Below are 23,954 nucleotides of genomic sequence, written 5' to 3'. Positions count from 1 at the left end.
TATTTCCAGTGCTGCCTTTGGACTTTGGTGAGATGTACTGAGGAGAATTGAAGTGTGGCATGGTTGGGAAGAATTCCATCTCCTGTTTGGCCTTGTTATACAAAAGGAAGCCAGGCGTCTCTACTATGAGCCCTACTTATTTTTGCCTCTGGTTTCATCTTCGTAGCTACTCACAAGAATGCATTCCAAACTTGTCCTCCCCTCCCCCTTCAGGGCGTATCCTGGATCTAAAGACTGGAACAGTGAAGAAGGAAGGTCAGCAGTCTTCCATGAGGATGTGTATGGGTTCAAGAAGATCCTTTATTTGCCGTATGAGGTGAGTGTGAGGCCAAGGATTATCATTTGGCATAGAAATCATCAAGAGCTGAGGGTTTTGTTTTTTTCAGTGGAGTTAAATTTTTAAATCCAAGTTTCAATTAGATTTAAGTTTTTGAAAAAAGATGAACTTCATTATTTGAAAGGCAGAATTAGAGAGAAGGACACACACACACAGAGGAAGGGAGGGAAGGAGAGTCTTTAGTTTGCTGGTTCATACCCCCCAGTGGCTGTAGTGACTGGGACTGCGTCATTGAAGCCAGGATACAGGAGCTCTATCCTGGTCTCCCATGTAGGTGGTGGGGGCTCAAAGGCTTGGGTCATCTCCCACTACTTTCCCAGGCATGTTTTACCAGGGAGTTAGATCAGTTGTGGAATAGCTGGGACTCAAACTGTGGGGTGCCAGCATTGCAGGAAGCAGCCTAACCTACTGCTACACTGTCCTCCAGATTACAAAAAAAAATTTCTTGTTTAGATTTATTTATTTTTATTGGAAAGTCAGATTTGTAGAGAGGAGAGACATTAAGATCTTCCGTCCTCTGGTTCACTTCGCAAGTGGCCGCAATGACCAGAGCTGAGCTGATTTAAAGCCAGGAGCCAGGAGCTTCTTCTGAGTCTCACACTGGGGTGCAGGGTCCCAAGGCCTTGATCATTAACTGCTTTCCCAGGTCACAAGCAGGGAGTTAGAAGGGAAGTGGAGCAGCCAGGATATGAACTGGTGACCATATGGGATCCTGGCGCTTGCAAGGTGAGGATTTTAGCCACTAGGCTATTGCACCGGGCCCCTCAGATTTAAATCCATCCATGATTTAAATCTGTCTAAATGTGTTGTAAGAAGAATAAATCTTTGTTAAGGGAACTGGAATTTATTGTTATTGAACAGTTAACTATGCCACCACCATGTTAGATGCTTTATGTTTGTCTTATTTCATCTCCCAACAGCTCTTACTATCTTACTGATGAAAAATAGAGCTACAGGGCTTGGTGCAGTGGCACTGCACATTAATCCCCTGCTTGCAGCACAGGCATCCCATATGGATGCTGGTTCTAGTCCTGGATGCTGTACTTCCAATGCAGCTCTCTGTCAATGGCCTGGGGAAACAGCAGAGGAAGGCCAAGGGTTTGGGCCCCTGTACCTCCATGACAGATCTAAAAGAAGCTCTTTCCTGCCTGCTTTGGACTGGCTCAGCTGTGACCATTGCAGTCGTTTGTGGAGTAAAGCAGCAGATGGGAGATCTCTTTCTCTATCTTTCCCTCTCTTTCTGTAAATCTGACTTTCAAGGAAAAAAAAAAAGAGCTACAAAGGAATTAACTTCTCTAGATTGCAGTAGATAGCATATTATAACAGGGTTTTATTTTAATCTGTAGTAGTCTGACTGTAGTGCTTATGTTTTGTTCTCATTACATCACTAGACACACCATCATACTGAGAACATTTCTGCAGTATTTGTTTTTGAGATTTTCTTGTGTCTTCAGATAGTATTTAGAATTTATTAACTATATGCTATACTCTTTAGGATTCTGTAGAAAAAATGATACTTGTTTCTATACAGGTAGCCAATGCATCCCTTCAACGAAGTTATAAAATCCGTTTAGGTTGTATGATAGATGTTGTCATTAAACACTATATGTACATTAAGTTGGGAGAATGCCTGTTAGAAATGATGGCTAAGATATTAAGGACTGGCACCTGGTGCAGTGACTGTAGGCTAATCCTCCAACTTCAAGTGGCAGTATTCCATATGGGCAGAGGTTGCTGTCCGCAGCTGTTCCATTTCCCAGCGAGCTCTCTGCTTATGGCCTGGGAAAGCAGAGGAGGACCCTTTCCCCATGTGAAACACCCAGAAGAAGCTCCTAGTTTCTTTCTAGCTCAGCTTTGGCCATTACAGCCATTTGGGAAGTGAATCAGAGAATGGAAAGTCTTTTTCTCTGTCTCTTTCTCTCTGTAAACGTACCTTTCAAATAAAAATAAATCTTAATAAAACAAAAAAGTTATTAGAGACCATTTTCCAGGAAAGGATAATATTGAGTATTATGTAGCTTAAATGCTTCCAGTAGCCTGTGGTCTCAATCTGCTGAATTTTATTTAGTTTATAGTATTCTGTAGATTTAAGTTGTAACTTAAATCTATCTTGATCAGATTACATGACTATTTTTGTGCTTTTATTTTGTCATCTAATTTTGGAGATAATATTAATACTGAACTCAAAATTATGAATATTAGCTGAGTTATTATATGTGAACATATTTAAAACAGAGCAAGGCATATATTAAACAGTGTAAGTTTTATCCACTATCTAGAAATCAAAGAGGCCATGTGGGACTTGGAGGGAGTGACCCAATGTCTGGCCAATGCCAATACAAAAACATAGGCAAGAGTAAGATAAATAGCACAGATCAGTAAGCTACAGCCCTTTACTTGTGAATAAAGTTTTATTGGCAATAGCGTTGCCCATTTATTTGCATACTGTCTGTGGTGATTTCATGCTGTAATTGCTAGAGTTGCCTAGTTACAACAGGCTATGCTCAATGATCCACACAGCTGAAAATATTTACTCTCTGGTCCTTTACAGAGAAAATTTGCCAACTCCTATTGTAGAGAATATTTGCATTTGAAGAGCATATGGAATTTTTTTCACTTTAAATTTTAGAACAGTTATTCTTTGGAAACACCCAACCTGATCACTATTATTCCTCCTCCTTAGGAGCATTGCTGCTAGTGTCAAGTTGTGTCCCAAGCCTGTTGTTGTGCCTGACTGCTGACTCTTTTTAATTTCTCTGCTCATTGAAACAGGTGTGGCAATAGCGCCGTGGACCCAGTCTCCATGAATAGGCTGAGCTTTGTGAGGAACAGATGCAGGTGAAGTCTTAAGTGAAGAAAACCACAGGGGTAGCCGAGCATCTGTATAGAGCACGGCCTTTTCACCTAACTTACTGTGGTGCTTCTTTAGCAGCCCTCATCCTTCTCCCACAGCCTTCCCCTCTCAGTCGCTTTCTCTCCTGAACTCTAGAGCTTCCCTTGCCTTATTTTTTAAGGAAGTTTACTTACTATTTTACCTGCTTCCCTTGTGATGCATTGCCTTTCGTTGGTTAAGAGTATGGTGGTCATTTTGGGTGCGAAGGGTCTAAGCACTGGTTGTCCTGTTTTCTAAAAGCCAAGAACCTAAAGTTAATGTGAGTGAGCTTGCATTCTCCTGGGTATGGTTTTTCTTCTGACTCGCGTAACTCTTGCAGGAATGGCCTTGGCTCTGTGAAGGATGGGGAGCCGCACTTTGTGGTGGTCCACTGCACAGGCTATATCAAGGCCTGGCCTCCAGCAGGTAGGAAAGTGGGGTGGTGATTTCTGCCTTGCTGCGTTTGGTTCCTCACAGTGTCTAAGAAAGTTAGCCAATGTTTATATGTGCCTAGTATATGAAATGTAGTTTGGTTTAAGCTGAAAAACAAAAACAAAAAACAAAGTCCTTCCCATCCGTTGTTGAGCTTATACTCTGCTTGGGGAGATGAATTAATCAGATTTTAAAATGTCTCAGTTATTGGCTGTGTCACAAAGTTCAGTTTTTAAATGTGCAAATTCATCATTATGTATATTGAATGCCTATGTTCTAAGGAGTGGTTGCAAAGAGTTAATATGTAAATGTAGTTAATTTGAGGAATCTTTCTATACCAGATACAAAGCTTTGAGGGAAGTGGGAGAAATGATTTGACTTTGACAATTTACAAGGACATAGTCTCTGCAAGGGCTTTAAATCAAGTTTTAAATCAGAGTTTCTACATTTTTGCAACTTTTTTACTTCCCTAATGGTTGGGTATTATTGAGAAGGGTTTAGGGGAATACAAGAACTAAGAAAAAAAAGTCAAGGTTGTATATTTAGGAAGGAGGTCGATGTTTGGGTTTTAAAAAACCTGGTTTTGATTCCTGGTATTGTTAATTCATGTGTATTAGTGATATAACCTAGTGTAAATTTGTTGACTAGAAAAAAAAGATTTGTTTATTTTTATTGGAAAGTCAGATTTACAGAGAGAAGGAGAGAGAAAGATAATCTTCTGCTGGTTCACTCCCCAAGTGGTCGCAGTGGCCAGTGCTGAGCCAATCTGAAGCCAGGAGCCAGGAGCTTCTTTCAGGTCTCCCTCATGGATGCAGAGACCCAAGCTTTGGGCCATCCTTGGCTTTCCCTGGCCACAGGCAGGCAGGGAGCTGGAAGGGAAGTAGAGCAGCCAGGATATGGGATCCCATATCGGTGCATGCAACGCAAGGACTTAAGCCCTGAGCTACTGCACCCAGCCCCAAGTTTGTTGACTTTTATAAACTTTTCTCATGTGTAATTGATAGATAATATATCCCATGTAGAGTTATTATGAAGATTAGATTTAATGTAAGGAAAGCATCCAGCCTAGTGACATTTGTACTTTTTGATATATGAGCTGTATAAAACAGAGATTGAGTATATGAGTGCTTTTACATGTCTATGTAGCTTATCATGAAATACTGCTTTTCTGGATAAAAATAACTGTGCAAAGAATACAAAAGATTTGCATTTTTTTTTACATTCCAACATAAAACATTGTTTCTCTTTTTCAAGGGATATAAATAGCTATTGGTGTTCTGTATAAACACGTTTTTGGTTGTTTACTTTAATAGTCACCAGTTGGACAGGATATCAGTTCCCTGGTCACCGGGACCAGGGGGGCACAGGGGAAGCGGGGCTTGCCTTCCTGTGCATTTGGTTTCATCGTCATAGTGTTTGGAACATGTTGATTAAGATTTGTATTCTCTAATTTATTACAGTTAATATTAGTAAAATATGTGAGTGTATGTATATATTGAAAACCATGGCTAACACAATAAATTCTGTGCAATTGCAGCTTTGTTTTTAGTGTTCTCATTTATCATCCTTAGAGGCTGACATTTCTATTAAAATGTTGACCTTTTCTTGCTGAAGGTGTTTCCCTCCCAGATGATGACCCAGAGGCTGGCCAGGGAAGCAAGTTTTGCCTAGTGGCCATAGGCAGATTGCAGGCAAGTGTGAATTTTCTGTATTTACATATCTTTTCAATTAGAAAAAAAGCTGCAGGACTTGTTCATGTTCGTTTTCTTTTACTCTCTGAATACAAGTGAAGAATTCTGTAAAATTCCCAAAATCTTATTAATATTACATTCATAGTGAACATTGGTACTCTTGAGTTACCATAAGTTGGAGCATGAGAGAAAGGGGGAGATCTTTTTCCCTTACCTTTCTTGTGTTTAACCTTATAATGTTGAATTTTCTATTTCCAGTTAATTTCCTTTGCCTCTATGCAAAGAAAATCTTTTTTTGTTAAATTATTACATCACTGACAATAGATGAGTAGAATTACTTTGATTCTTCTCATAAATATAGGTGTGTATTGGTTAGTTGGGCTTTAATTTTCCACTCTGGATAATGAGCAGACTACCCAGATGAAAGCACACTTTTTTTTTCAAGGTTTACATATGTATTTCTTCCAAAGTAAAGAGTGACCAAGGGAGAAAGAGAGTTTTGTTGTTTTTTTTTTTTTTTTAGATTTATTTATTTTTATTACAAAGTCAGATATGCAGAGAGGAGGAGAGACGGGGAGAAAGATCTTCCATCCGATTGTTCACTACCTAAGTGGCCGCAACAGCAGGAACTGAGCCAATTGAAGCCAGGAGTCAGGAGCTTCTTCCAGGTCTCCCACGCAGGTGCAGGATCCCAAGGCTTTGGGGCGTGCTCAACTGCCTTAGCAGGCCACAGGCAGGGAGCTGGATGGGAAGCTGGGCTGCCAGGATTAGAACCGGCGCCCATATGGGATCTTGGTGTGTTCAAGCCGAGGACTTTAACCGCTACGCTATTGTGCTGGGCCCGAGAGTTGTTTTCTTGTAAAACATAGTGACAGAGGGAAAAAGATCAATTCCTTGTCCACTAGTGTACTCCTGAAATGCCTGCGGTAGCTGAGGCTGGGCAAGTCCAGTGCCAGGAGCCTGGAGCTCCATCTCGGTTTTCCGTGTGAGTTCTGGGGAACCAAGCACCTGAGCCATCATCTGCTGTATCTTAGGCATTCCAGTGAGTGATACAGGCATCCCAATAAAAGCTTTTTGTTGTTTTAATGTTACTTATTTAAGAGACAGATCTCCTACTTGCTGGTTTACTCCCCAAATTCCCATAATCACCCATATCTGGCCCTGAAGCTGGAAGCTGAGAGCTCAATCCAAGTGTCTTACATGAGTAGCAGGATTCCAGTCTCTTGAGCTGTTACCTCCTCAGAGTCTCCTTAGAGTCTGAATTAACAAGGAGCCAGATTCAGGAGGGGAGACTGCATATGGAACCCAGCACTCTGATACAGAACATGGGCATCATAACTGCTGGTCCCAGTGCTTGCTATGCTAGTCGGTAGGTGTTCAGTTGAATCAATTTTTTTCCTTACTTTATTAATTTGGGTAAGCGTCCAATATGGGAGTCATGTTAACTCTCATGACCTCTCTGAGCATGATGTCATTTTTTTCCTTTGTGGGTAACAGTGTGGGAGTTGGGAAATTCCTAAAACTGAGGCTCTCTGTGCTGTGACCCTGAATAGTTGGGAAGAACATGTACAAGGAATGGTATTGTTTTTGTGGGATCAACCTAGATGTCAATCAAATGATGGTTGGAGGAAGAAATTGTGGGATATATACATGATGCAACACTACTAAACCATAAAAAAAGAATGAAATCCTGTCTTTTGCAACGAAATGGATGCAGGTGGAAACCGTTACGCTTATTGAAATAAACCAGTCCCTTAAAGACAAATATCATGTTTTCCCTGATTTGTGGCAACTAATATACAGAGAATGAAAAAAAAAGTATGTGAGTGAGATTGAAGTTTGAAATCTTATCAGTGTTTTTAGTCCTAGTCTAAACTCTTCAGGAACAGTGATTTTTTTTTCTACTTCACTTCTTGTTCAATTACATTTTTTAGTGGAGGGTCGAACTTGTGATTATAAAGAAAACACAGTATGCTGTTATAAAAATTTAAAAAATAAATGGGAAAAGGTGAAGGAAGGTGGGTAAGGTGGAATATTTATGCTCTTAAAACTGCATATGTGAGATATATGAAATTTGTTCCCTTTATAGACTATTAAAACATTTTTGAAGAATAAGATAACAAAGAATGCTGTAATTTTACCGCATGATGTAATTTCATGTCTTCACTTTCAGGTAACTAGTTCTCCCAACTGTACAGATATGAGTAATGTTTGTCAACCGACAGAATTCATTTCCCGACATAACATCGAGGGGATATTCACTTTCGTAGATCACCGCTGTGTGGCTACTGTTGGCTATCAGCCGCAGGTGAGGTGCTGGGGCCATCACCTCTCTAATACTTAGGCTTCTGTTTTCTCTTGCCGATGTGGAGATTATATAATCATGTATTGCTAGTCAGCACGAGCATAGCAGTCCCAGTGCAGAGAAGGAGATGATACTATCTTATCAATACCTCAATTTATTCTTAGCTTCATACCAAGGAAGCTGTTCCATCTATAAAAAAAAAAAAGGCTTTTGAAACCAAATGAGGGAAGCAGGTACAAGTATGCATTTTTAAACTGATATTAGTAGAGATAATGATATATTTTAATTCATTATACTGATATGGTCACTTTTTTATTTTTTAAATTTTTAAAGATTTGTTTTTATTTTTATTGCAAAGTTAAATTTACAGAAAGAGGTGAGACACAGAAAAAGACCTTCCATCCACTGATTCACTCCCCAACTGGCCACAATGACTGGAGCTGAGCTGATCTGAAGCGAGGAGCCAGGAGCTTCCTCTGGTTCTCCCATGTGGATTCAGGGTCCCAAGACTTTGGGCCATCCTCTACTGTTTTCTCAGTCCATAAACAGGGAGTTAGAAGAGAAGTGGAACAGCCAGAACATGAACTGGCACCCATATGGGATCCATAGGCTGTTGTGCCAGGTCCTGGTATGGCTACATTTAGATAATTCATGTATATACGCAAGTAAATAGTAACATCAAATATGCAAGACTAGCATATCTTATAATTTGTCATAATATGTCATAATTTACTCATTCAGCTGACAAGTTAATTATCCCTGAATTGATTTTAAACTTTTGAAATTGTCAAGGCCAAAGAGACTTCTGGCAATGACTTTGTGTCAATTAGAAAGAAATTTTAAACACAAAAGCAGTTGAATTTGCACTATCTAATTCAACACAACCTATATAGCAGTTGTTACCAGTATGATGTTGTAGTAGCATAAAGGCAGATATCTAAATCAGTAGACCAATATTTATGGCCAGCTGATTTTCAGCAAAGATGCCAAGAGAAGGAGAGGGTGCAAGAGTCGGAGAAGGGCTGTTGTTGGGTCAGGCACAAGCCAGGAGGCATGAGTTTCTTCTGGTTCTCCCATTTGGGTGCAGGGGACCCAAGAACTTGGACCATCCTCTGTTGCTTTCCCAGACACATTATCAGGAAACTAGTTCAGAAGTGGAATAGTTTGGACTCCATCCATGTGGGATGCCAGCATTGCAGCCTTGCAGTACCAGCTAAAAAGAGTTTTAACAGATAATTTTAAAACAATTTGATATCTATCTACAAAAAAGTTTAAAAATAAGCAAAAAAAACCACAAGCTTAGACCTTATCTTGCACCATACACCAAAATCAGTTCAAAAGCCTAAAGTTGTAGGAATTAAAATTATAAATAAATTTCTAGAAGAGTATCTGTGATTTGATTAGATAAAGATTTCTTTTATGGTACTAATATGATTCACAAAAGAAAAGATGATAAATTGGATTTTATAAATTAAAATTCATCTTCTTGAAAGTGAAAAAAACAGACATAAACTGGAAGAAAACATTTGCAAATCCTATCTATAAGAAAGGGTTTTTGTCTAAAATATGTTACTCTTATAGCACATAGGCATTAAAAAGTCACAGAATTTGACATTTCATTAAAGCAGAAATATGAATGACATATCAAGAAAAGTTCAACATCATTAGGCATCAAGAAAGTGCAGACTAAAATCACAATAAGAACCACCTTGTACTCAATAGAATGGCTGTAATCAGTAGTTTTTGCAAGACTGGAACCCTCAACAGTCATTGACAGGCATAGACAGTGATAATAGCTGCTATGCAAAATCATTTTGGCAGTTTCATAAAAGTTAAAACATGTACTTACAGCCTAGCAATTTCAAAGAGAAGTGAAAGCCTGCTTACAAAAAGTTGGTCAGAAATATTCAAGGCTATATTATGCCTGATAACCAAAAAGTAGATACTGTCTATGTATCTAATTTTGTGAATGAACACACAAAATGTGTGATATTTAGGATGCTGTTGAGAGAAAAACCAGAATAAATTGTAGATGTGTGAGCTTCCAAAACATGCTAAATTAAAGAAGCCATTCCCAAAGACTGCAGAATATATATATATATATATATATATATATATATATATATATATATATATATATATATATATAAATATAAACTTCCTAGGAAAGGAAAAAAACTTGAGACAAAAATACATCATTGATGAGTTGAGGAATTAATTTCATATGGAATCAAGGGAACTTTCTCAGACAGTGAACATGTTTTAAAACTAAATTTTGGTAATGATCACACTGTAAATTTACTAGAAGTTATCAAATTGTAGAATTGTGATGGGTGAATTGTGAATGTGAATCGTACCTAAAGTTGGTCATAAGTGCCATAAAATGAATAATATTCTGAAAAGGAAAATATTCTAGAAGCTACTTAGTTAGAAGACTCCATCTTTATTTCATAGAGTCCCTCTTTTCCTCTTTTTTTTTTTTCCTTCTTCACACTTCCCTTATAATCCTAGTTTAAGGACAGAAGTAGTACAGTCCATGACTTCAGCTAATAAAGCAAGAAGGTTAGATGCCCATACAAGTATAAATCTTATTTGTATTTCTACCTTCTAGGAACTCCTAGGAAAGAATATCGTTGAATTCTGTCACCCTGAAGACCAGCAGCTTCTAAGAGACAGTTTCCAACAGGTAAGTATTTTTTCATAGTTTGGGATTAAATAAATATTTGTATTTATGACATTCATGCTGCAGCTGTTTATTGACCACATAATTCAGCACCATGGCAGGCACTACCGTTTTATGCTTTAGTACTTAACCGGTAAAAAAGATTGATACTTTGAGACTTTGGATGATGTCCAAGGTGTTTCTGTTTAGCTTTGGCTACCTACTGTCTTGTGCTCAACTAACCATATACTAGGAGCTATTTTTAAAATATTTAAAATATTGTTTGCTTTGCTGAGCTGTAAATCACTGTAGGAAAATTCATTTCACAGAGTTTGTTGGTACATAATTTAGAGTTTAATTTCCAGGCACTAGCTCCTGAAAATACCTGGTGACTTTAATAAATTTAACTTTAGATAACAGTTCTTACTTTATATAGACAAGTTAATTAGCTTTTTGTTTTTTTAAGTCTTAGTATTATCCCAGCAGATACAGTAGGTATAATAATAGTACTTTTATTCAGAAGATTGTTGGAAAGATTAAGATAATGAATATAAAGCGCATAGCCCAGTGCCTGGCACATGATAATTAGAATTAATATTAGCTGTTAATTTTTTTTATTGTTAGGGAACTCAAAAGATTATTTTCAGTTTTTGAGACGGGAAACTCAGGTTAATCTAAAATTGCTTACTTTTATAAAAACAAAAGAAAATAAGACAGATTTATTCATGAAAACCTCTGAGAATACTGTAAAAGCAGAAATCCTCCCATTGGGGAAGAAGTCATCTAGTTTCATTGAAGTTAAATTTTGGGTTTGTCTAATCTTTAACCACTACGCTATTGCGCTGGGCAGGTTTGTCTAATCTTTAATGGACTTTCTTTGACAAGCAGAGGAATAATCTTTCCCTTTCCCCCAATAATTATTGTTCTTGTTTGATTTTGACTGGAATAGTCAAGTAGTTTTGGATTCTTGGAGGAAACATGCTAAATATACTTCTTTCATATTTAGCAAATTATTTTTTTACTCCTTTGTATTTTAACCTTGTAAAAGGATTGGTGCATCAAGGGCAATTACACAAGTCTTATAAGTGTGGAAATGTTCATTTAATTTTATAAAAAAAGTTTTCTGTGAGTTCCATTGATGGTATGAAACCTTTTCAGGTGGTGAAGTTAAAAGGCCAGGTGCTATCTGTCATGTTCCGGTTCCGGTCTAAGAACCGAGAGTGGCTCTGGACAAGAACCAGTTCCTTTACTTTCCAGAACCCTTACTCAGATGAAATTGAGTACATCATCTGTACCAACACCAATGTGAAGTATGTACCATGCAACTCTTTTTCAGTGTTGGGATTTCTCATGGGCCAAGTCTGCCTAACCTTGCCAAGCTGTTTCTTTTTCTGCTTTGGTAAATGCATAGCGTTTGAAGTTCCTAAGGACTCAGATTCTCATGGGATTTGGGGTAGTTGAGCAAGGTAGAATGAGATTTTTAGCACACAATGCCCTGCCAGCCATGTGGAGGCACTGATTGATTTCGGGGCTCTTGGCTTGGTCCTGTCCAGCTTCTGCAGGCATTTGGGGAATGAACCAGCAGAGAGTAGATCTTTTTCTGTTTGCCTCTGAAAAAAAAAATCCAAAAAGTGCTGCTGTGGGCATTCCTGTGCTAGGTTTTGCACAGATGGACATTTTATTGTCTTCTGTTCTTTTACCCGGTAGTGAAATTTCTGGGTCAAATAGTAACTGTGTCTTACTCTTGGAGGAACTGCCGGATGGTTTTCTAAAGCTGTTCCATCAGCACTGTGTAAGGTTTTGTTTTTCCTGTACTCTTGTGACTCCTGGCTATTGTCTTCTTTTTATCAGAGCCATCTTAGTGGGTGTCACTTATTAGATTACTTCCTTGCTGTTTCATCTGCTGTAGAACTGGTCTTGAATGTAGCTCTCAAATATCAGAGCATGAGTAAGTTAGCATGAGTGATTAGTGCTTGATGATAGTGGTTGATCAGTGTTGGCCAGTTCAGTCTTGATAGCTTACAGAGTTTAATGAACAGTAAAATACATGGGTTGAGTTGGATGTTTTTATTAATTTAGGACTCAAATGTATGGTCACAGTCATGATAGATTTTGTGCTTGTCCCTTTTTGCATTTCTGTGAAGATTTATTATGTGAAAGGCAGAGTTGCAGAGAAAGGGAGAGACAGAGAGAGATCCTCCATCTGCTGATTCATTCTCCAAATGGCCATAACGACCAGAGCTGGGCCGGTCTGCAGCAGGAGCCAGGAGCTTCTTCCTGGTCTCCCACATGGGTGCATCCTGCACTGCTTTCCCATGCAAGGGAAAGTGCGCAAGGAGCTGGTTTGGAAGTGAAACAGCCAGGACACGAACCAGTGCCCATATGGGATGCTGGCACTGCAGGCAGCAGCTTTACCCACTGCACCATAGTGCTGGCTTCTCTTTTTGTGTTTTTAGACTACATAACAACCATTATTTTATGTTTCCATTACTTTGAAATTTTCAAATTTTTCTAAGGATTCAAGTTTCTCAAAATAATGGCTTTTCCTGCTTTTATCCATAATTTTCCCAACCGTAATTTATTTTAATTAGCTTTTAGTATTTTTAAACAAATATTCCTTATAGAAAATTCAGATGGTATTGAAAAATATTGAAAGAAAGAGAAGTTTTTCATACTGTAATTAGTTTTTGTTAATGTGTCAGTTTTTTTACCACGCTGTTTAAAAACCCTAAGTGAATATATATACACTCTACTACCACCAGGTATTGATTATCTAGGAGTTAAAACCCAAGATAATGAACCCTGTGCCTTTGGACAGAGTGTCTCATTCTACCATGTTTTCCACAGAGTGAACTATTTGCTAAAACTGAGCTCGTGGGTTACCTGTAATATTAAACTTTAAAGGAAAATTATTAGTGACTGCCCTACCCACAGATTAATCAGCGTAGCTTTTTGTGCAGATTTCTTTCTTTTTATGTTTGTTCTGTCTGATTTCTCCAGGAACTCAAGCCAGGAACCACGGCCTACACTATCTAACCCGATCCAGAGGCCCCAGCTAGGCCCTACAGCTGGTTTACCCTTGGAAGTTGGCTCAGGGCAGCTGGCCCCCAGGTAAGACAAGGTGGAGGAATCATCTCTAGCTTAGAGAATAGCCATCTACAACCTCATTTTTGTTGTTGTTAGATTTATTTTTGAAGGCCTTTTCTCCAGATTGTCTCCTCACTCACACTGGTCTTTAACAAATAGGCAGCAGCAACAGCAAGCAGAACTGGATATGGTCCCAGGCAGAGATGGACTGACTAGCTACAATCATTCCCAGGCAAGTTTGTATTTTCTTCCTTAAAGCTATAATGAATTGTTCCGTAATAATTTCCCCTAGTAGCAGAGAATGTGTATATGTTATATCAATTTGGGGGTTATTGGCTTGTATGTTAAACCTTTAATGGTCCTTTTTGTTGTTGTATTCCACAGATTTCTGTTCAGCCTGTTACAACCACAGGGCCAGAACACAGCAAGCCCCTTGAGAAGTCAGATAGTCTGTTTGCCCAAGATAGAGACCCTCGATATTCAGAAATCTATTCCAACATCACCGCAGGTACATTTCTTCCTTTTAAGCTCTCATTCAGATCACTTGCTGATGCGCCTGCTGCTGCCCAGTCAGTAATCTTTCCACTCAATCATGACACCTCATGAGTGAGTAGGAACTTGCTGAACTGATGCACTACAGCGCCTTGACTGGTCCTCCCCCAACTCCTTTTGGTCCACAGATCAGAGTAAAGCCATCTCTTCCAGCACTGTCCCTGCCAGCCAACAGCTGTTCTCCCAGGGCAACACATTCCCTCCTAACCCCCGGCCGGCAGAGAATTTCAGGTGAGCCCATGTTTGTGTGCTACTTGGCAGAGCCTGGGCGTATTCACTGACTGAATCCAAATCTGCTTCTTCCCTTGCTCTCTCTGGTTATTTCAGACAAAGCAGTGGAGCTTGTAGGACCTCCTGTTTCTTTGCACCTCTTGTATTTCCAAGGTTTTGTTCCACCTGTGTGTGTCCTGGTCAGTGTGTTTGTCGGTTTTTCTTGTCTTTTCTGAATTCTGTTATCGAGTCTTTCTTAACCCCCAGGCAGTGGAGAGGATCTGGGGATGACATGAAGTCCTTTGCTTCCTAGCCTCTTTGATGAATCCATTTTAATACTCTACTTCACTGTTTGTTCACTCCTAGGAATAGTGGCCTTGCTCCTCCTGTAACCATCGTCCAGCCATCGGCCTCAGCGGGGCAGATGTTGGCCCAGATTTCCCGTCACTCCAACCCTACCCAGGGAACAGCCCCGAACTGGCCTCCCAGCACTCGCCCAGGCTTCTCTGCCCAGGTATAGCTCCCTTTTAAGGTTTATTTTTTTAATTGGAAAGGCAGATTTTACAGAGAGAGAGAGGGAGAGACAGAAAGATCTTCCCTTTGCTGGTTCATTCCCCAAGTGGCCACAATGACCAGAGCTGAGCTGATCTGAAGCCAGGAGCCAGGAGCCAGGAGCCAGGAGCCAGGAGCTCTTCCGGGTCTCCCATGCGGGTACAGGGTCCCAAGGCTTTGGGCCGTCCTCAGCTGCTCTCCCAGGCCACAAGCAGGGAGCTGGATGGGAGGTAGAGCTGCTGGGACTCAAACAGGTGCCCACATGGGATCCTTGCACACTCAAGGCGAGGATTTAGCCACTAGGCTACCTTGCCAGGCCTTCCTTGGACTTTTTCAATTGTAAAATTATTATTGTCTATCTTAGATAATTTCTTTCCAACCCTTATTCCCTACCATTTAATTTTCATCTTTGCTGAGAGCAGCTAGGTAATTAAAGCACCCACAGATAGTCCAAAAATCTCATTGTGGTTCCAAGACCTTGGTTTTCACACATTCATCTTAAATCAGAATTGCTATTGTACAATGTATAAATGTATAAACCAATTTGTTCTTTAGGTTTTTTTTTCTTTTTTTGAATATAGCCTTAAGTTTCTTCTTTGCTTAGGACTATATAATATATATTACTGTGTTTATGTTATAAAAGATATATATATATATATTTAAGGTTTATTTATTTTTATTGGAAAATCAGATTACAGAGAGAAGGCAAGACAGAGAGAAAGAACTTCCATCCTCTGGCTCACTCCCCAGTTGCCGCAGTGGCCAGAGCTGTGCCGATTCGAAGCCAGGAGCTTCTTCCGGATCTCCCATGTGGCTGTAGGGTCCCAACACTTTGGGCTGTCCTTGACTGCTTTCTCAGGCCGCCAGCAGTGAGGTGGATGGGAAGTGGAGCTGCTGGAATACAAACCAGTGCTCATATGGGATCCTGGTGCATGCAAGGCGAGGGCTTTAGCCACTAGGCTATTGTGCCAAGCCCACAGTGTATTTTTTAATTATTTGTTTATTGGAGCCAGTGTTGTTGTGCAGCAAGTTAAGATGCTTCCTAACATCTTATGTGAGTGTTGGTTTCCTTCCTGCTGCTCCACTTATAATCCAGCTCTCCACTAATGTGCTTTGGAGGGCAACGAAAGATGGCCCAAGTACTTGGGCCCCTGCTACCCATGCAGGAGACCTTGAGGAAGCTCCTGGTTTCAGCATGGCTCAGCTCCAGCTGTTATGGCCGTTTAGAGAGTGGATCAGCAGATACACTGTAACTCTGTATTCACTCTGTTCTCTGTAACTCTGCCTTTCAAAAAGATACTACTAAAGATATCTTAAATAAAAAGCCAAAACTAAATATAGACTGCAGAGTTGTTACACAATAAGGTTTATTTTATTTTATTTGAAAGGCAAAGTTACAGAAAAGCAAAGAAAAGCATCTTCCATCTGCTGATTCACTTCCCAAATGTCTGCAATGGCTGGCACTGAGCCGGTTATAAACAAGGAATCAGAAGCTTTTTGTGGGTCCCCCATCATTGGTACAAGGGCCCTAAGACTTTAGCCATCCACGGCTTTTCCAGGCCATAAGCAGGGAGCTGGATCACAAGTGTAGTAGCCTGGACATGAACTAGTACCCATATGAGATGCCAGCATAGCAGGCGGAGGCTTAGCCTATTATACCATGACTCTGGCTCATGCAGTATGATCTTTATTATGTAAAACAATACATAGGGTGACTATGCATTTCTCCATTAGCTATGATGAACTTTGGTGTTGAGACCAATAAATACCACTATATTGCTTTGACAAATCTCAAATACATGAAGTCTCTTAGCCAGTGTCTTTGATTTCATATTGTGACAGCATTTGTTGTTTCTTTGGCAGTTGTAGCTCTTTCTAGAAGTTTATTGTGGCAAAATTAAGAAGGCAGAAACAGATTCCTACAGAAATTTCAGTGAAAGATTTTGAGGAGGTAAAAGAAGGCTGCTATCTCTCACAGTGTAAAGTGGTTTTGGAGTAAAGAATCTCTTTGATTTTGGTTTCATAGATGCTTCTCATTAATCTATGTCTTTGAACCAGAAAATGTGGATATGTGGGCTAAGGAATAATTTTTTTAAAAAAAAATATTTATTTATTTAAAAGCTACATAGACAGATCTTTGGTCTGCTGGTTCATTCCCCAAATCACTGCAGAAGCCAGGTGTGGGCCAGGCTGAAATCAGGAGTTGGGAACTCCCTCCTGGTCTCCATATGGATGACAGGGGTCCAAGCACTTGGGCCATCTTTTGCTGCCTTCCCAGGTACATTAGCAGGGAGCTGCATTGGAAGCAGAGTATATAGGACTCAAACCAGCGTTTAAATATGGGATGCTGCCCTTGTAAGCAATGTAGAATTATCACAATGTCAGCCCCCCAAAATCCATCAGAAAATGAGAGCTGGAAGAGATCGTGGAAGTATGCTAACTAACCAGGCATCTTTGGTGATGGGACGATGAAGAACTCTTGTTTAAGTATGCTAGCTAACCAGGCATCTTTGGTGATGGGACGATGAAGAACTCTTGTTTAAGTATGCTAGCTAACCAGGCTTCTTTGGTGATGGGACGATGAAGAACTCTTGTTTAAGTATGCTAGCTAACCAGGCATCTTTGGTGATGGGACGATGAAGAACTCTTGTTTAAATATGCTAACTAACCAGGCATCTTTGGTGATGGGACGATGAAGAACTCTTGTTTAAGTATGCTAACTAACCAGGCATCTTTGGTGATGGGACGATGAAGAACTCTCGTTTTCTTTTGAATTTGCCTTTTCCTAAACATTCCACAATGTCCATGCATTGCAATTATGGTGAGAAAAATTTCCGTTTATTTATTTTTTGTAAAAATGCTAGAAATAAATGAATACAGAACAAAGTGAATCATAAAAAGATCCATAATATGTTTCTTTACGTACAATACAAGGATAGTTCAAAAAGTTGGTGGAGAATGTAATTAAAAATAAGTGTTTTTGGGCCTGGCACGCTTGCCTTGTGGCTGAAGTCCTCGCCTTGCGTGCTCTGAGATCCCAAATGAACACCACTTCATATCCTGGTTGCTCCACTTCCCATCCAGCTCCCTGTTTGTAGCCTGACAAAGCAGTAGAGAATGGCCCGAAGCCTTGGGACCCTGTGGCTGTTTGGGAGACCCAGAAGAAGCTGCTGGCTCCTCACTTTGGACCAGCTCAGCTCTGGCTGTTGCAGCCACTTGGGGAGTGAACCAGCTGATGGAAGATATCTCTGTCTTTCTCTCCTTCTGTCTGTATAGCTGCCTTTCCAATAAAAATAAATAAATCTTTTAAAAATTAGTATTTTGATGTAAAGAATTGAAAATTCATGTATATGGCAGTTTTCAAAAACTTCACGAAAATGCATATTACCAGAAAACTATGGATGAATTAGTCCAGTATTGTAGTACAGCACACTACTCTGCTGCTTACAATTCATACACCTTACAAGTAGTGGTTTGAGTTCCAGCTATTTTACTTCAGGTCTAGCTCCCCTCTAATGGCCTGGGAAAGCAGCAGAAGATGACCCTGGTGCTTGGGTCCCTGCACTACTGTGGCAGACCTGAATGAGGCTCCTGGCTTCTGGCTTCAGCTTGACCTAGTTCTGGCGATTGTGAACACATACGGAACTAGTTGATGGAAGCGTTCGCTGTCTTTTTTTCCTTTCTCTTTCTCTCTCTGTAGCTTTGCCTTTCAAATAAACAAAGAAAGAAAGAAAGAAAGAAAGAAAGAAAGAAAGAAAGAAAGAAAGAAAGAAAGAAAGAAAGAAAGAAGGAAACTAAGAAAGCTTTTTCCATATATACTTCAAATGAGTTTATTCTTTCTCTCTCTTCTAGTTCCTTCTCTTTGCCTCCCTCCCTCTCTTTCCTTCTTCCTTCCTATTTCTCTTCCTCTCATCATTCTTTATTAAAGATTAGTTTTATTTATTTGAAAGAGCAGCTGAGAGAGTGCTTCCATCTGCTCGTCCACTCCCTAGATGGCTACAGTGGTCAGGGCTAGGCCAGGCGGACACCACGAACCAGGAGCTTCCTTTGGGTCTCCCACGTCAGTGGTATGTACTCAAACACTTGAACTATCTTCTGGAGATTTTCCCAGGCCATCACGCAGGGAGCTGGATTGGAAGTAGAGAAGCTGGAACACAAAATGGAGTCCATGTGGGATGCTGGCCAATGGTTTTATTCACTACACCACAGTGCCACTCGTGTAAATCTTTACAAAAAGCCTAACTATGATGAAGTGTTTGTACTAAAATAAAACCATCTTTGAATTTCATTTCCAGTGAGCCTTCTGAAGTATCTTGCTATTATTAATGTTTCTTTAGTTCTACATAATTTTACAATTTACTAAAAATGTTTTCACGTAGTTCTTACAACTGTTTATGTATTTGTTTATTGGAGAGCTGAGATGGAAAGCACTTGCATCTACTGATTGACTCTCCAGTTGCTTAAAACTGTAAGGGCTGGGCTGGGCTGACACAAGGGGCTGGGGATGTATTCCAGTTCTCCCAAGTAGTTGGCAGTGACTCAGTTACCTGAACCATCTCTGTTGCCTTTGTTGCCTCTGTTACATTAGCAGGAAGGTACAATCAGGAGCTGGAGCCTGGGATTGAACCCATGTATTCCAGTATGCAACAGGGTCATGCCAACTGGTGGCATAACCGCAATGCCTTTTGCCTGCCGCTCTCACAATTTCCTTTTATTAGTCTCATAGTTCTTTGCTTTTTGTATTTTTATCTCTACTACCTAAAATAATACTGGTAAGTGAGACTTGGAGTTAGTCAGAAGAAATATGTTCAGTGGAATGCAGGTTTTTTTTTTTAACATTTATTTATTTTTTTGTTGTTGGAAAGTCAGATTTTGCAGAGAAAAGGATGTATATAGAGAAAGATCTCCCCACTGCTGGTTCACTCCCCAAATGGCTGCAATAGCTGGAGCTGAGCTGATCTGAAACCAGGAGCCAGGAGCTTCTTCTGGGTCTCCCACATGGGTGCAGGGACCCAAGGTCTTGGGCTATCCTCTGCTGTTTTCTCAGGCCACAAGCAGGGAGCTGGATAGGAAGTGGGATATGAACTGGCACCCATTTGGAATCCCAGGAGTTGCAAGGTGAGGATTTAGCCACTAGGCTCTTGTGCCAGGACCTGGAATACAGTTTTGACAGTGTTCATTCTATGAATGCTATATGCAATAATGTTAACAATCCATTTGTTGTCTTTCCCTTTCTGTCTTCAGCAGGTGGCTTCCCAGGCTGCAACCAAGACTCGTTCTACCCAGTTTGGTGTGGGTAACTTTCAGTCTCCATCCTCCTTCAACTCCATGTCCCTATCCAGCGCTTCCACTGCATCATCTGGTGCTGCTGGCTACCCCAGTCTGACTAGTCGTGGATCCAACTTTGGTTAGTTGACACCAGAATAAGGATAATACGAATACTGTACCAATAAAGAGAAAAGATTTGGTAGTTAGAATTTGTCATTTCTATCCTTGGTTCTCTAATGTAATGGTAGGAAGTTGCAAGGTAAACAATCCATGTGTAATTTAAAACCTACCCACAGACCAGTGTTGTGGTGCCTTGGGTTAAGCCACTGATCACAATGCCAGCATCCCGTATTAGGGTGCTGGTTTGAGTTTCTGCTGCTTTGCTTCCAACCTGGCTTCCTGATGCCCACATGGAAGACCCAGCTGGAGTTCCAGACTTCTAGCTTCTGCCTGGCCCAGCCCTGACCATTTGCAGCCATTTTGGAAGTAAACCAGAAGGTTGAACATCTCCTTTTCTCCCTGTCTTTCTCCCTGTTTCTCTCACTCTCCCTTTCAAATAGACAAGTCTTTAATAAATAAATGAATAAAATAAAACCCACATAAAAACTACCTTAGCATATATAACAAAGAGCACATAAAATATGAAATTTGGACCCAGCATGTTAGCCTAGTGCCTAAATCCTTACCTTGCATGTTCTGGGATTCCATATGGACGTTGGTTTGTGTCCTAGCTGCTCTACTTCTCATCCAGTTCCCTGCTTGTGGCCTGGGAAAGCAGTAGAGGATGGCCCAAAGCCTTGAGACCCTATGCCCACATGGGAGACCCAGAAGAAGCTCCTGGCTCCTGGCTTTGGATGGGCTCAGGTCCAGCTGTTGTGGCCATGTGATGAGTGAACCAGTGGATGAAGATCTATCTGTCTCTCCTCCTCTCTCTCTGACTTTTCAATTAAAAAAAAAATCTTTAAAAAAATGCAGTTAGTAGTATGCCAATTTAATCAAAAGAAGGAGATGAGTCTTTGGAAAGGCTTTTACCTAAGAAAGAAAAAATCATTTGGGGCTAGGTTTTAAAACAGAAGAGGCATGAAGTGTCTGTTGGGAAGGACAGAGGTATCCTAGATAAAATAAATGGCTTTCATTTAGGTACAAGTCAGTTTCTCCTCTCCAGTGGAACTAATAAATTGATAATACATACTGTGTTTCTAGCTCCAGAGACTGGACAGCCTGCAGGCCAGTTCCCGACTCGGACAGCAGAGGGTGTAGGTGTCTGGCCCCAGTGGCAGGGCCAGCAGCCTCATCATCGGTCAAGTTCTGGCGAGCAGCATGTTCAGCAGCCATCAGCACAGCAGGCTAGCCAGCCTGAGGTCTTCCAGGTGAGAGAGCTAGAAGACTTGAGGAAATCAAGAGCTAGGAGAGGAAGGGTCAAGGAGAGGAGAATGAAGGAAACTTACCTAGACTGAGGTGATTGGTTGGGATTAGGTGGGATGTGTAGGGAGAAATGTCAGGAATTGGAAAGATTGTGAACTTAGTATAAGTCAAGCCTTTAACCAACCAGCCAGAGTGAGATGTGAAGTGGCATTTGAAGTTGCCAGAGAAGGTTATTTTGGTTCACTTTTTCAAATTATTTGTTAATAATCTTACTTAGTTGATTAGGGTACAAAGGGTCAAGGGCTACAGGGTGAAAGTGGGTAATACCATTGTTTCCACACTAATTATTTTGGTTCATTTTTATTGATCCACATCTTGACTTGGTTTTGGGATTAGAATATATTGAGGGTATTTCAGAAGGTTTATGGAAAAAAAGAAACTTGAAGTTTATTTTGGTGTTAATTTTTTTTTTTTTGAAATCCATGCATCTAAGAGGTCTTCAAAACATTTGTGAAGGGGCCGGAGCTAGGTGTTGCATGTTAAGTCACCACTTGCAATGCTGGTATTCTCATATGGTGCCAGTTCAAAGCCAGCTGCTCTACTTCCCATGTGACTCCCTACTAATGTGTCTGAGAAAGCAGCAGAAGATATCCCAAGGCTTGGGGACCCTGCATCCATGTGGAAGACATCCTGACACACATGTGGAAGAAGCTGCTGTAAGCAGCCATTTGGGGAATGGAACAGCAGATGTAACATCTCTGCTTCTGTCTCTGTAACTCTGCCTTTTAAATTTTTGCAGAAAAGTTTGTGAAAAATGTGCTTTAAGGAAAAAAAAGTAGCATGTGGATTTCAAAAATGTTTGCACTAAAATTAATTTAACTTTAAATTCAATTTTTTTCCCACAATTTTTTTGAAGGCTTCCTGTTCCCCCTCCCACCCCCATATCCATCCATCCATCCTGAGGGGACTGCAAAAGTAAATGGTGTAGTCTATGACAAGACAGGGGAAGAACTAGCCTACAGCACAAGTTTGAAGAAGGAAGTAGCCATTGGTGGAAACATAGGTTAAGGAATATCCTACACAAAGGATCTTCAAAAAAAATCAGGGAAAATGTATTATGAAAAATCTATATTAAAAAAAAAGAGCAAAACTGTGGAGCTGTAGGATGACAACAGCAAGGGGAATGGGGAGAAAGGTTGTGACCTAAAGGAGTGACATGCTGGGAGGAAAGAGGAACAGAGAGCCTCGCACCGTGGAGGCTGTAGGGTTGGTGTGGTTGCAGGGGATGTTGGGTAGGAGCTTGGTAAGCGTAGGTAAATTGAGGTGGCTGACCCATGTTTAATCTTTTTCTCTTACTAGGAGATGCTTTCTATGCTTGGAGACCAGAGCAACAGCTACAACAATGAAGAATTTCCTGACCTAACTATGTTTCCCTCGTTTTCAGAATAGAACTGTTGGGGTGAGGATAAGGGGTGGGGGAGAAAAAAATTACTTTGTTTTGAAAAAAAAATTTTTCTGTAAACAGAATAAAAAGTCCTCTCCCTTCCCTTCCCTCACCCCTGACATGTAGCCCCTTTTCCTTTGGGACTCTCCCCTGCCCTCCTGCCTCTGCAACCTAACAGTTTTTGAAGGAATGGAATGAGTTTCCAAGGATGTTAGATCCCTTTGAACTTTTGAGGCTAGATGAGAATAGAATGCCTTTCTGTATTTCTCTTGGCTAGAGTTGTACACTTTCAATCTGAGATAGTGTCAAGGGGCTGGCCAGAAGAACCAGAGCTCCGCTATTTGCCTTGGATACTGTGGTTTGGCTTTGGAAAGAAATTCTAAATGGAATGGAGGAAAGGAGAGAGAAAAATAGTCCTCATATTTGAGGATCACAAAACATGGTAGGTATATATGAGGCTTTAGGAAGTGAGCATAGGCTCTTTATGTTGCCTGTGAGCAATTCCCTTGAGGGAAAAAAAAAACATGTGAGTGACAGAGAGAGAGAGAGAGAGTGAGTGTGTGTGTGTGTGTGTGTGTGTGTTTCTGTGCTTGTTTCTCTCTATTAGGGAGTTATGCAAAAACTTATCCAAAATTTTATCTTTGTCTTTCTATGTGCTTTTCAAAGAGTCCTAAAAAGTTAAATCTTCCAGGTATTTTCCACTTAGTATTGCAGCCAGAGTATTTAAATAAATGTCCTTGCTGCACTGTGTCTATGCCCAGCTGATATGCAATTCCAGGCAAATACATCAAGTCTTCTGTTAATATGGTTGGTCTCTTATCATACATATCCAGTGATAAAGCTAGATTACTCCCATATTTGGTGCTCTCAGCTTTTTTGGAAGATCTACAATCATAATCAAAGTAGGCTGGCAAGGTAAACACTTTCAGAACCCCCAAACTTGGCCATAAGGATAATAATGCTGCATTTTTTTCAGAATCACACCTGATGTATGTATGTGTGTGTGTTATATAGAGGTTATTTCTGCATGGAAACTCAACTTCTTGGATTTAGCAGATCTAGTGAAAATCTTCACTGTTGGAGTATAAGCCAAATACAGATTCTCTTGCAATGTAGCCTCTTTGATCATCGTACCTTCAAGATACCCAGGCTATCAAGAAGCATTTGGGTCTCTCCT

The 23,954-nt window shown here is 40.3% G+C and overlaps 1 protein-coding gene across 4 annotated transcripts in view; it reads left to right on the top strand.

Moving 5' to 3' along the window:
• ARNT (aryl hydrocarbon receptor nuclear translocator) overlaps window positions 1–23,286 on the top strand; it is a 62,565-nt gene extending 39,279 nt beyond the window's left edge. For 2 of the 4 annotated variants that reach the window (XM_058660206.1, XM_058660204.1), the window contains 15 exons: window positions 214–316; window positions 3,110–3,175; window positions 3,550–3,635; window positions 5,256–5,332; window positions 7,506–7,640; window positions 10,249–10,323; window positions 11,458–11,609; window positions 13,300–13,410; window positions 13,546–13,618; window positions 13,771–13,894; window positions 14,067–14,169; window positions 14,515–14,662; window positions 19,948–20,107; window positions 21,172–21,338; window positions 22,693–23,286. In XM_058660206.1, the coding sequence (XP_058516189.1) occupies window positions 214–316; window positions 3,110–3,175; window positions 3,550–3,635; window positions 5,256–5,332; window positions 7,506–7,640; window positions 10,249–10,323; window positions 11,458–11,609; window positions 13,300–13,410; window positions 13,546–13,618; window positions 13,771–13,894; window positions 14,067–14,169; window positions 14,515–14,662; window positions 19,948–20,107; window positions 21,172–21,338; window positions 22,693–22,782 (1,670 nt within the window). In that variant the 3' untranslated portion in view covers window positions 22,783–23,286. Of the gene's footprint in view, window positions 1–213; window positions 317–3,109; window positions 3,176–3,549; window positions 3,636–5,255; window positions 5,333–7,505; window positions 7,641–10,248; window positions 10,324–11,457; window positions 11,610–13,299; window positions 13,411–13,545; window positions 13,619–13,770; window positions 13,895–14,066; window positions 14,170–14,514; window positions 14,663–19,944; window positions 20,108–21,171; window positions 21,339–22,692 lie in introns of all 4 variants that reach the window. The other 2 variants (XM_058660205.1, XM_058660203.1) reach the window with 1 other exon arrangement.
• Window positions 23,287–23,954: the final 668 nt, after the last annotated feature.

Source organism: Ochotona princeps, chromosome 2, assembly GCF_030435755.1.
Source record: "Ochotona princeps isolate mOchPri1 chromosome 2, mOchPri1.hap1, whole genome shotgun sequence".
NCBI lineage: Eukaryota > Metazoa > Chordata > Mammalia > Lagomorpha > Ochotonidae > Ochotona > Ochotona princeps.
Note: the sequence above shows the minus strand (reverse complement) of the source record. Positions and strands in the feature narration are given on the sequence as shown.